This window comes from Frieseomelitta varia, unplaced genomic scaffold (assembly GCF_011392965.1).
Source record: "Frieseomelitta varia isolate USP_RPSP 00005682 unplaced genomic scaffold, Fvar_1.2 scaffold_410, whole genome shotgun sequence".
In the NCBI taxonomy this organism is placed as follows: Eukaryota; Metazoa; Arthropoda; class Insecta; order Hymenoptera; family Apidae; genus Frieseomelitta; species Frieseomelitta varia.
Genome location: NW_025110158.1, coordinates 22,768 through 35,811, shown reverse-complemented (window position 1 = coordinate 35,811; position 13,044 = coordinate 22,768). Strand labels below are relative to the sequence as shown.

The 13,044-nt window shown below is 41.8% G+C and overlaps 1 protein-coding gene and 1 long non-coding RNA gene across 10 annotated transcripts in view; one reads left to right on the top strand and one right to left on the bottom strand.

Annotated features, from left to right (window-relative positions):
- The first annotated feature begins 1,558 nt into the window (after positions 1 to 1,558).
- Positions 1,559 to 13,044, top strand: part of LOC122531656 (tumor protein p53-inducible nuclear protein 2) — a 16,972-nt gene continuing 5,486 nt past the window's right edge. Inside the window, exons 1-2 of one of the 9 annotated variants that reach the window (XM_043659737.1) lie at positions 1,698 to 1,895; positions 2,095 to 2,100. In XM_043659737.1, coding sequence (XP_043515672.1) covers positions 1,749 to 1,895; positions 2,095 to 2,100 — 153 coding nt within the window. In that variant the 5' untranslated portion in view covers positions 1,698 to 1,748. Of the gene's footprint in view, positions 1,676 to 1,697; positions 1,896 to 2,094; positions 2,101 to 2,126; positions 2,926 to 3,498; positions 3,531 to 10,659; positions 10,774 to 13,044 lie in introns of those variants that run through there. The other 8 variants (XM_043659746.1, XM_043659743.1, XM_043659744.1 and 5 more) reach the window with 8 other exon arrangements.
- On the bottom strand, positions 1,759 to 2,977 carry LOC122531663. Its single transcript, XR_006307352.1, has 2 exons — positions 2,874 to 2,977; positions 1,759 to 1,860 (listed from the first exon to the last, which is right to left on the bottom strand). It is a non-coding gene; the product is annotated as an uncharacterized LOC122531663 (long non-coding RNA).

Here is a 13,044-nt window from a genome sequence, read left to right as displayed (position 1 = left end):
GATCCAACGAGCAAACGTTACACGAAGCCATTCGATTTTTAAAGAAATTATTGCAGCATTCTTTTTTATTGGATATCTACAGTGGTACGCGAAGATATTGACTAGATATTGACTAGGTACGTAGGAAGGACCTACACTATCTCCAGACTATAGACCTGTGCTTCTCATACAGTTCTTGCGATTTAACATGACAAGGGGCAGAAGTTTACGTATGTATTTGACACAGCTACGTCGGACATTTACAATGTAGAATACCTAAACGAGATGCAGAGACCTAACCTAATAATAGCAACGAAAATTTCTGACGAACGTAGCGGCGTTTCAATCGAAAGAAAGGAAAAACAAGAGCGAAAGATACGAGTAGCCAGGAGGATTTGATGTTTCGGCTATCGATTTTTTTCGTCACTTCATTTTGAGAAACACTGCTACATATGATGCCATCTTGCTGACGCGATGTCGCTACGAGCTAAATACTATTTTGTTTCTAAGAAACGGAAAGGGGCCGTTCTCAGCTAATTTTTCCAAGTACAGACGGTCGAGCCCAGGTAGATTTTTAGCCCCAAAAATAGAATGCGGCTACGATTTTTCACGAAAGAAGGGAAATTCCTACAGCAGAGCAGGTAAAAAGGAAGTTTTCCAAGTGTCGCAACAACGACCAGCAGCTGTTCGCCCAGCTGAGCGTTCTCCCACTACCGATTCGTTTTCAGCGCCGAATCAATGAGCCGTCAGGCCCCTTGTCGAGTTCTTCTCGGAAGATACCTCTTCGTTTATAAAAATACGTGCCGTCTTACGTTAAATTACGAAAGATCTCCGTTGCGTCATTGGACGTTGCCAAAGTTACCTTGCACGCGTGCGGGTGTGAATTCTCAACGGTCAAGATGAAGGTCAGCGTAAAAATAAAAATCACCCGAAATACGCGTTTTGCGTATTTGTTCTCACCGCGATTCCTCTGTTCATTGAATTTTCTTAACAGTTGCACGATTAGATTTCGGGATGGACATCGTAGAACCCGGGCTTCCCCATTGAAGGTGATTCCACGTTCTATATCTCGCGTTGTATAAATAACGACGAGTTAAGCATTACATTATCACCGCGCTACATATTTTATACGAGTGGCTCGCACTGCTAGCAACGAAGTCACGGAGCCGTTCATTGATTTTCCACTTCCTGCATTTGCGGTTCTTTCGATTTCGTGCTTCTTACACCCCACGCGATTTCCAATCTTCGTGTCCTTTCCAAAAAAAAAAAAAGTGGCATCGCCTATCGAACGAACGTCCCTGGTAGATAGATTTGTCCACAAAAAGGAAGCGTGGCTGGATTATTAAATCGCTAGAACGAACTGGCAAATTTATGTGCCTGAATGATTGCCAGATAAAGTCGGAATGATCTTCGAAAACGTCGGATCGTCGGATTTTCCAGATTCGGGAGACAGCGAGAAGGAAAGAGAGGAGAGGATCGATGCGAGAGGTGGAGGTGTCGTACGATGATACGGCCCTGATATCGCTTTAAAAGCTTTCCCCACCAAAAGGCCACCCCCACCGTGGTGTTGTACCTCGGCTCTCGCCCCTCAGCAACGGCTTGACTGCCCAGCCAGCCAGCCAGTCGAAATCAGCTGACGACTATTACTGCGGGCAGTTGCTACCACGGCTCCTCGGACGCAACACTGTTCAGGCGAGTGGATCCTTTTCTCTTCATACACTTCTTTCTCTTCCTTGCGCTCTTTCTTTCTCCAAACACACACAAAAGAGATGGGTGTCGCTTCTTCTTCTTCTTCTTCTTCTTCTTCGTCTTCGACTGGCCAGTGTGTCGTGTGTCGTGGGGGGTCAACGAAACCCTACGGCATCGCACGGAGCGCCGATACTAAACACACACCGCGACAACGATCTCAGTCACTTGTCGTAAGTCGAGATAAAGAAAAGGGCCGTGTTACGAAATACCAACCCCCCCCCTCCCCCCCTGTTCGAGACACGGGCCCCGTTCGGTTCCTCGTTCGCTAACGTTGTGTTGTATATACCGCGAGTGAGTGCGACCAGGGGAGAAAGAGAGTAACGAGACTCGAGAAGGAGAGAGATAGGTAGATAATAAGAGAGACAGAGGCGAGTGTGTAACGAAACGAAGAGGGATGTTCCGTTCCGTTCCGTTTCGTAGGAGAAGGGACCGATTCTCTAGCTGTGTGTGTGTGTGTGTGCGGCCACAGAAGCATGAATGCATGTGCGTGAGTGTGTGGGGCATCCCGCGATGCGTCGTCCCGTGCATTCGTGTGGGTTTCCTTGCTCGAACCATCTAATTGTGTTACTGCATCGAAGGAAAACTACATTCGTAGGCGCCCACTTGTTCCTTGTCCCTGTCTGACGAGAAGAGAGAGAATGTCAACGCGAGAAAGACAGAGAGAGAGAGAGAGAGAGAGAGAGAGAGAGAGAGAGAGAGAGAGAAAACGATAGAGCGTGAATTCGAGATCAAGGTCGTTGTCACAGAGAGATAGATCGAACGCGCGTCCTCCTAGTACACGTCTACGTACGTATTCCCTTGTACGTGCATTCTATATGCCTTCGCAAGTGTGTGCACATACGGAAATATCACGGTTTTTTCGGCGCTCGCGTGTACGTGATCCTTCAGTCGGTGTCGGGGCACGTCGGTACACGACGAATACAGGGAGCGACGATACCGACCGTGCGCGGCGTAGGGGCCCATATTCCGTGAAAGTGATTAGAAGAAGACAGAGAGCGGCCTTGTAACGCGGTCAGGATCGAAGTGCGAAGATGTAGAGCCGTGGTTTTGTGCGCGTGGCGGTGATAGAGCACGAAAAAGAAGGAGGAAGGATGATGCAGCGAGAGCGGGGGCCGAGCGAGAGACAGATATATCACTATACGTACGTATAGTAGCAGCCGGGAGGAACATTCGATCGAAACAATGCAGAGTAGGCAAGTAACACACTTGGTAACCGACCGCGCTTGATCGACGCACGATTGTTGTTGGAAGTGCAAGGGCAACCGGGGGCCAGTGGTTCACCGTGTGCCTCTTCCACTCGTTCCCCCTCAGCTTTTCTCAATTTTTCGAGCGGTATCATCTACGCCGTTCTTAAACGTCGGATGGCGCAACGCTTCGCGAACAAGCCAAACGTGTCTATTCTCGAGATACCGATACAGACGGGAATCGCGTCGTTCTCCGACACGGAGATACCGCTCTCGAATAGTTTCTTCGTCCCTGGCCTCGGTGGCGCGCGCGGGATTTCGATTCGTCAAACGAGTTTGTTTACTCTGTCGACTAGGAAGCGTCTATGGTAGGGATGGAGTTGTTTTATAGAGCGAGTTAGGCAGAGAGGTTCTATCTATCGTTCTCGTTCTATCGCGCGTTCGAGCTGTCTCACCGTCTCTGTTTGTCGGCCAGGCAGTCTTTGTTCGACGATTGTCGTATTGGCGACACTACGACTGCCTCGGTAAGAATATCGTAACGCTTAATGGGAACGCTGGGTCGATGTTTCGCTGTCGAATTTTTAGAGCATCGATCGAGGCTATGATCGACTGCTCAAGGTAAAGTCGCGGGTGAAGCTTCACGGTGGTTTGACGATGTTTAATGAGAAATTGTGCGTTGACACGTACTGAGTTTCGTTGTTCCCTTTTTTTTTTTTGTTCCGCGTCTCTTGGAACGTCATTGATATTCGTGACCTAGTGCGGGACCACTATGAATTAGGTTGATCGAAACGAGTTCCCTTGTCCAAAAGAGCTTGTGTCTCCTGGGTTTGGGAATTTTTAAGAAAAAAGAAAAAAAGATATCGACTTGAGATAGCATTTGATCATTGATAATCACAGTTTAGCGTCAGGTTAGATTTCTCAATTTCAATTCATATTTTGTATTTGTCTCTGACCAATGTTGTAGAATTATACGCGAGGTACAGATTGAAACGAACAGCTACACTCTCAGGCTTTCCGGTCCGTGTTTATTTTGCCAGCTGAATCTTTCTAACGTATTCTAAAACCTAATCCCAAGGAAACGTCATCATCTAATAAATTGTATACACGTAACAGTGACTGAATTACCAAACGAGTCCCAAAATTAGAAGCCACGTATAAACCGTGTACTTTACGTAATAGAACTCTTGATATTGTTGAAACGACAATTAAACTTCGCCGTGGTCTATTTCGATCGTGCCACAGTGAAGTTCAAGGCGAAGGTTTTTCTGAAAATCTCGGAACGACAACAATCTCGAACGATCGGCCATCGCCAGCCAATTCAAATACTCCTAAACAAAACGTGTTTTCCTCTCGAAAAGAGAGATCCTCGCCTTTTCTATTTCGGCCTCCGATCGATCGTCTCGGGCATAGTATTATTAGAAAGCTCGCAAACCTTGTCGGGAGATTTCGTCGTTGGACGTCTCCCCTCAGTTCCGAACTTTTCTTCGTTATGTCGTTCCCAGCTTTTCCGTTGCCCGTCAAACAACACATTGACCCCGTTTCAATCGACAAATTCGTCGCCAGATGCCAACGCGTGTTTGCAACGCGTGTTATGTAAACTATCGTGTTACATAATTTTTCGCGATGGAAACGGAAATGCTTGGCGATCATCGAAACGTACTCGCGATTAGAGAAGTGGCCAGAAACTAGCGACGTAGAGCCGAGAGTATTCAAGTAAACTTTGCGGATTTTTATGAGAAATCCAAAGATGCAACAACCAGAATACTATACAAAATATCCAAAATAAAGCGTACGCTTATAATTTTCAACAAACGCAAATTTCTGGTTCTCGTTTGCAGGAATTTCTCCGTTTTAAAAATTTCTTCATACGTATCTTTGTGTGAAATTGTATTAAAAAACCACAGTAGTCTAATCGTTGGTTTCGAAATGTGACAATCAATAAGAGGGGGTTCCTACATGCTTTAGAAGCCTGATAAATAGCTAAGCTGTAGAAGCCTGTTAATACAACCCGAAAAATTGTAATCTGAAAAGATTCCCAAGTATATATATATATATATATATATATATATATATTTTAATTTAATAAAACGGGCAACGTCACCGATCATTGCGGTATGAACACGTCTAACCTCCAAAATAACAATCTCCGCACCTGCTCGTCCAAAAACCAAGTCACAATTTTAACAGACTGCCTGATCGCAAATTCCACGCGTTTAAACTATTTTCTCAGCCTATTAAGAGTGTTGTTTCACGCGTCTAGCCAATGAACGGCCGAGTTCATTGAGGGTTTTTCCTGGAAAGCGAGATGGATTCGATGTAAGAGGTCTTCCGCTGCGGGGACGCTCTCTCTGCGCTTGCCCCGAGAGAGTGAACGAGAGAAAACAGAGGAGGAGATTCCAGCTACGAGCCAGGATCGTGAATTATGACGATTGTCTCTGGACACCGTTAGAACTGAATTGATGATTAGTAGGCTGCTACACACTCTCTGTCCAAGAATTTAGGCGGTTATGTGAAACGTCTATTAGCTCGGACACCGGGCCACATGGGTCACATGGGACTGTTGGTTTGTTTTTAGAGGGCGTTCGTTAGACTCTCCTGCTGGCCTTGGCTTTTATTTTCTCGTTAGAATCGTTTGGGAAAGCTATGTGTAAAGGACAAGCTCGGTCGTTTCCTCGAAGGAAAAATTTTCGCTAATATTTTTTGTACGTGAAGTTATTTCAATTGAGATTGGAATTATTTGTGTGCATTGTTTAAAATAGTGTTTCTGTTATTTTTGTAATAGGTGTGTACATGTTTAATTCTAAATTGGTATTACTGCGCAATTAGGTAATATTATTGATGTTATTTGAAAAATTTTTTTGCACTAATATTTTTGTACGTGAAGTTATTTTAATTAAAATTGGAATTGTTTGTGTGTATTGTTTAAAATAGTGTTTTTTTTTTTTTTTTTTTGACTTTTTTGTATAGGTATGTATATATTTAATTCTTAATTGGTATTATTGCGCAGTTAGGGTTATCATTAATGTTATTTAAAAAATTTCTATATATAATCCAATATATTTCAAACCAGTGTGTATCGAACTTGTAAAAATACGTACATTTTGATTTTTAAAAACGTCCCATTTAGAGATCGTAGTTTAAGTGTCTTAAAATTCAAATAAGTTTCTTCTTACGATCCTTAAATGGAAATTGTAGCGTGCTACAGGAAGTGGATCGTTTCGTTCATCCTTAGCTGAACGGTTGCCGGTATTTTGTTCGAATCTTGTTATTAATATTATCTTCGTGCGCTTCCCATTAAAATCTAACTTTTGCATAACACGTTTGTCTTCCTCTTAGATTATTTTGGTCCGATTAAGATTCATCATCTTTTTCATAGAACTTTGAAAATGCTTTATCTCAGTACAATTATCAATTCGAGGAAATAAAAAAATCTAGCTTACATAACTGTAAAACAACTTAATTGCGAATTATTTCCGACGCTGTGCATCAAGTTTCAGGGAATTTGATTCCGTAATTTCATAAATTTCTAATGTATCTCAATTTCCAGAAATCTACAAATTTTTCTCCAAGAAAGAAAAAAAAAAAATACGAATTTTTATCCCAAGTTTTTCGCTTGAGGTTCGAAAACTAAAATCAAATTTGCAAATAAAACGTTTCATGCTCCAAGGAAATTACGATTCCAAGGAAATTAGTCATATTTTGCAAAGTTTAGAATTGTCTAAACTGATCTGAAAGAGAAGAGAAGCGCGAGGCTTTCGATTGTCTTTCGAGAATCGAGCGCCCGCTGCTTCTTGAATCACTTAGCTTGACCGTGAGTCACACATGCTGCATTTTGCGCTGTAGCTATGCCACGATAACTCGTGAACCGTGTTTTTACTACCGTCCAATAACAGTTTACAATCGGTTACGAAAACGCCTTTCGCTATCGCCACTCTCCGTGCTATATTTTGTCATTCGTATCTCCATGGAGAATTAATTCGACGTTCGAAGATGTATATTTAGTGAATTTGATATGTCAGAAATATTAAATTAAATTCATTTCGTGCAATTTAGTTGAAAAAAATTGACAGTCAATTAATCGACCAGTCAGAAATTCACACAAGCAACAACCTCTCTCCGTATTCTCTCTCAGTTCGACTCTCAATTCGTTCGAATTCAATATTTCCTCGGCATCCAGCGGTCTTGTATAAATACAAATCGATGAACCGGATCGATTCGAGCCCTGTTGAATTATTAGCGAAGACGCAGGCAACACGTTGCAGAGATTGACGTTACGTAGCTTCCGCGTACTTGAAACTCTCAGCTCGAGAAGTCTCTGCTCTGCCCCGGCGATTGCAAAGCGATTCTCACCGCGGAGCAATAATCGATTCAAGAATTCATTTCACCGGGGCCAGCTTCGTTTCGCTTGGTTCGCTTTTCCTCTGAAAAAAAGAAAAAAAAAAAAAAAAAAAGAGATTCTGCTGGTTGGTGGACGCTGTGAGATTATGTTCTGGCTATTGGTCGCCGCGAGAGTCAGCCTGCGTTTCTTTAAGAAAGAGGTCTTTTGTCGACAACGAGATTAGATTTAAGAAGAAGGAGGGTTGGGGGTCTTTGTCGATGAACCGGGAGGAAAAGTTGGCCGAGAAAAAGGGTTCGTTGTTCTGTCTTGAGAAGGGACGCACTGATGTCAGTTGAGTTAGGTCTTGTTCGTCGTCTTGTTGACGCGTTAATTAAAATTCCAAGCAGTGTTTGTTTCTTATTGTTAAACTGTCGGTGTTCGCGTCAACTGCGAGTCTTTAGGAGTTGACGCGAGAAAAAAAAAAAAAAAAGAAAGATCCACGCGAATATGCTAAAATGCGTCAAACACAAAACAGTTAAGCTCGTTAAAAACACATCAACACGTTGCGATGAATGTGACATATCGTTTGCATTTTTTCCCGATTTCTTTTCACTCAGTTTGCATAATTTTGCGATTTCGCGAAAATGGGAATTCTAAGAACTTTCCTTCGTTAGCTTTCATTTCCTAAGTCTCCGGTGATTTTGTGAAATTTCCCACCGTGTGACAAACTTTCTTTTTTTTAAATCACAGAGGCTTGATTAATTCGAGTATGTATCTGATTTTCTTCATGAAATAATAATCTAAACTCGTGTCTTTTCAACAAGATCACGCTTGCGATCATTTTTACGAGAAGGAAGAAACAATTAGAGTTGGAAACAAGAGGAAGTTAGTGTCATTGGTACTTAGAAATTACAAATTAAATTGTGACATTATTAACTATAACGTTATCATTTGAATTGCGAATTATTGTACGGTTTTTCAATTAATATAAAGAGAATGAGAACGTAATCGGAACGAAAAGCGGAAATATAGGCGGAAAGAATTTCGACAATCACGCCCTGCGAGAATAGACCGAATCAAACGCGAAATAAATCGATTCGTCACCTCGTCGAAATCACATCTGGGGGATTAAATCCAGTATCATACAATTAATCCCGTGGAACAGTAGATAGCGTAGCAACAGAGGATACCCCGGGATACAATAATAATTCCCTATATTCCGTATAGATATGATATAGTGGCTCCGGTCTCTCGGAGCGCGGCGTGTTTCGTCGTAATATCGGCGAAGTTACAATTGCAGCGATGAAATCAGCGACTTTTCTGACGCAACGATAAGGCACTACGGTAACCAGCGCGATTAGCCCGATTATGATTCACGTAGAACGCGAGCGGCAGGGCTGCAGCTCGTTTGTTATGCGCGCGAAACAAGATAACGTGTGTTTCACTTGGAGAAAAAGGGTTGGAGAAGAAAACAACGGGGTTTACAAAGGGCGAAGAGTAATTGGAAAAATGTAATTAGCGGTGGGTCGACGTGTAAAAAGAAAGGAACTACGTAAAAAGAAAAAAAAAAAAAAAAAAACCGTGGCCCATTACTTTCCGTAGATTAATTGCCCGGTTCCCTGAACGAGACATTACTTACAATGAAATATGGGTTTTCTAGACGTGTCCGCGTTAATTCATTGATTCAATCATGTCCATTATTTTCTTTCGAGTGATTGTGATTTGAACCGTGTTTGAACTGTACGTATCTTACTTACAATTGGCAGTTTCCAGTCCAATTTTATTGCTTAATAATTCGAAAATGGTTTCTTAAATGGCGGAATAGTATTAAATTGAAAAGAAGGCAGAGTAAAAGTTTAAAGTTTATTGTTTAATAAATTTGCTATTCGCGATAAATTTTTATTTGTACGACTTGGTAATAATAATAAATTTGCTAAATTTAGTAAATAGATATAAATTTTGTAGTTCAATTATTATTATTATTATTACAATTAATACTATTTTATATAAATTATTATTATTAATATTATAATATAACAATAAATTTGCTAAATTTAGTAAATAGATGTAAATTTTGTAGTCCAATTATTATTATTATTATTATTAATATTATAATATAATAGTAAGTTTGCTCTCTAAATTTAGTAAATAGATGTAAATTTGTAGTTCAATTATTATTATTATTGATATTATAATATAATAATAAGTTTGCTAAATTTAGTAAATAGATATAAATTTGTGGTCCAATTATTATCATCATTATTAGTATTACTAGCGTCAAACAGTGTTGTATAATTTAAACCATTGCAATCCCCGAGCGATATTTCTCAAAAAAAAAAAAAAAAACTTGACGTCTGCTTCATCCGTTTCGATTGCGCGAGACCTCGACACGAATTTCCTGGAACACCCGGTACACCGGTTGCATCAGAACGCGGCATAACCGATGATGCAGACGCGAGGACAGAGTCGATGGACGAGTTCATATTTACACCGGCGTGGAAAAAAAAGTCCGTGGCTCGGTCTCTATGTAATTTGCATTTCCCTGACACGAGCTCTCTCGCGAGCTCACACATGAATCACACTCTCGAAATCGATACGATTTTCTACCTGCTGCGCATCCATCAACTACTCCGTATCTCTCTGTATCACGTTTCGTGGATGAAAATTCGCTCGATTCGAAAACTGAATCCGGGGGAAGAATGCAGCTCCACTCCGTTTCGAAGAGGATCGAATGGTCGCGGGGATGATGTTCTGAGGTTGATTCTGTTACTTGCCTGTAATTCGAGGCCGTGCGGTTTCATGTTCGTTCGACTGCCTTGGAGGGGGGGGGGGGGGGCTAAAAGTTCACACTAGGTTTTAATTGGCGACGTTTTAATTGGTTGCGTTTCGCTTCGAGAATTGGGGATGACTCTTGGTGGTCAGAATTGGATTTAACTGATTGTGTACTGAGTAACATTCGAACCTTTCATTCTCGTCTCTTTCGGATTTTTAATTAACAGATATCTGAAATTTTTGTATGACACTTGAATTACTACGAACCTCGCGATTCAGAGAGAGTTCGTTACGCCACGAATTTCAAAAGATGCGACGACACGACAATATCGCGTAATATGTCATACTAACTGCTTGCATATTGTTATTTTATCAGTCGGAGGAAATTTGTATGATATATTACCAAGTGATAAAATTTCGTTGATAATATTCCGAGTTACGCGTTTTCAACGATACACGATAAAATCGCGAGCTTGCGTAAATATTCGGCGGGTCTGGCTATCACTGATCGCAGATCAGAGCGTTGCATCACAATCCGTCGTCTGGTCAGCGATGAAATTAGCAAAACAGATGTTTACTCGTGATAATGACCAAACACGCACGCACGGGCGATCGCGTTTTCACTGGTCCATGAATCATTCGAGCGTACGTAGCGAGTGGACGTGAACGTTCCTCGATAGCTTTCCTGCGGAATGTTATCGAATCTCTCGCGTTATCGTTGTTCAAACGAGCCAATCTAGACGCTGCGTAATATTTTAATTACTTCCTTCCGTACGTTTCTTTGTAAATTTCTATCCTTCGTTTTCTTTTTATCGTTATCTTATTTTATTTATTTTGGTGGCTATTTCCGAAGAGAATCCGTCATTTCCACATGTTGATCTGACAGAGGGTGATTGAACTTCTTTGTTTAGGTTGCGCCTGGTTTGTTAGAGCAGGCTTATCTAATGCTTGTACGTTGTACGTGATATCAGTGGACTTTTGAAACGTCGAATCGGTGATTGTCAGTGTCACGAGTATCGAATCGGTCTGCGCAGTAAGACGATTTGCGTTTGGGAGAAGTGGAAGTGTTTGAAGGTGTTTGTCCAGGTGAACGAAAGTGGGTTTCACGTGTTGGGGGATGAAGTGTGGCGAGCAAATTGTGGATATCTATGCACGTTTTTACGGAGTGTAATTAATACTAGTCGTTCTTGACCAACTGGTACTTGTACTCTGACAAAGTATGTCAAGCGAATGGATGAAATTTGAAAAACGTTCTCCTCGATTCTTGCCTGATTAATTAATTTTCACGCTCGAACGTGTTCACAAAACGTTAGAAATTCTTTTTGTTCTTTTAGAACGAGAGTAAGATCAAAGTATTCGGTTGTACGTGATGATACTATTGTTATATTAGCACGTTGGAAATTCTTTTTGCTTCTAGAACGAGAGAGTAAGATTAAAATATTCGGTTGTACGTAATGATACTATTCTTATATTAGCACGACGTTTTTCAACGAAGTTTTCACGTGTCGTCAATATTTGTGGAAATTGTCACGTGCAACGATATTTCGCGTGATGTTGCTCAAAGAAGCTAGGAATATTTCATTGACCTTTATCATCCACTATTTGTGGAAATAAATAGTCATTCGTACGTCAAAATAAATAGTCATTCTCTAGTGTCATCGCTATGGAACAGGAAGAAAATTCATTGAGTCGTTGCAATTCCATTCCAAAATTCTAAACTAAAAATTCACACAATGATGAGTAATTTATATATTTTATAAAAATTTATATATCTATAATGTACCATTCTAATAATAATTGCAGACTGGGAACAAAAGCGGCCCTCTTGCACTTTGCTCTCTCGTCGAACGAACCGGTAAAAATTCACCTTCGTTCGCGGGGAACGTTCTCGCGGAATCCTCCTCTCTTTTTTCTTTTTTTACTCTCTGCTGACGTGGAAAGGCGAACAGGGGACGACAATTTGCGCGAATAGAGTGAGATAGAAGGGGGAGGGGGGGGGGGAGGACCGGTGAAACGAGTAAACCGCGTGCAAAACAGCGTGACGCGAGCGAGCGACTCGATAAATAACGAAAACGCAGGCATCGGTGTCCCATTTGCGGGGAAGCGAAGCGTTCTCACACGCGGCTCGCGTTTTTCCATTGCGCAACCGTCATAAAGGCAATTGCAGCAAGGCCTCGCGGATACGCACGCTCGTGACGATCCTAAAGGTATTAGCAGCGAGAGAGAGAAAGAGAGAAAGAGAGAGAGAACGTACGTCGCCTGGTTACGACAGGATTCAAAGACTATTCGATCTCTCTGTCGCCTGATGGCCGGCCTTTCTTTTCACATAATTCAACGCTCGCGATGATCCTCGGGCCGGCTACTGGCCGTGTACGCGCCGCGATAATTATAACATGGTGACCATGGGCCCGATACCGTTCTCTGCTGCGCACTCCGCGCTACGCGTCGTACTTTGTTGTCCGACGATTTTACCGACCGAGCCCCGTGGAATCGAGATTTCCACCAGGAGTTTTTTTATGGAAAGTTTGAAGATGCGTGGGACGAGCGTGACGACGTGGAAACGTAACACGGAAGTATAGATATAGCGCTCGTTCGTAGCGTGTCGAGTGGGTGGGTTAGGATTTCCTGTGGGTGATTTTAATCGGGCAGCTCGAAATTGCCTGAAGTTGTTTTATACATCGTAGAATTCGACCAGGCTCGAATAGTAAAATCGAACGTTGCCGAATTTTAATTTTCTAACTGGCTCTGAAAGTGATTGGTTCCCTCCAAGTATCCTAAAATCTTCCATGTCTGTTATCTGATAACTAGGTTTTTATACAAATTTATATTTTCAAGGCTACAATTGAGAAACTATCTTTCACGTACCAAATACAGATATCTCGCAGAAATGCGTAAAAGTCAGCAGTCCGTTGACAACCGTAATCGTGTGTCACATGATTTCCCCTCCTCAGAAAGAGTCTTCATCATCCACTTAGAATCCTTCGAACCATGAACGACCATCACCGTCGTGGTCGCGATTCGTCGCATTTTCTTTTTTTTTTT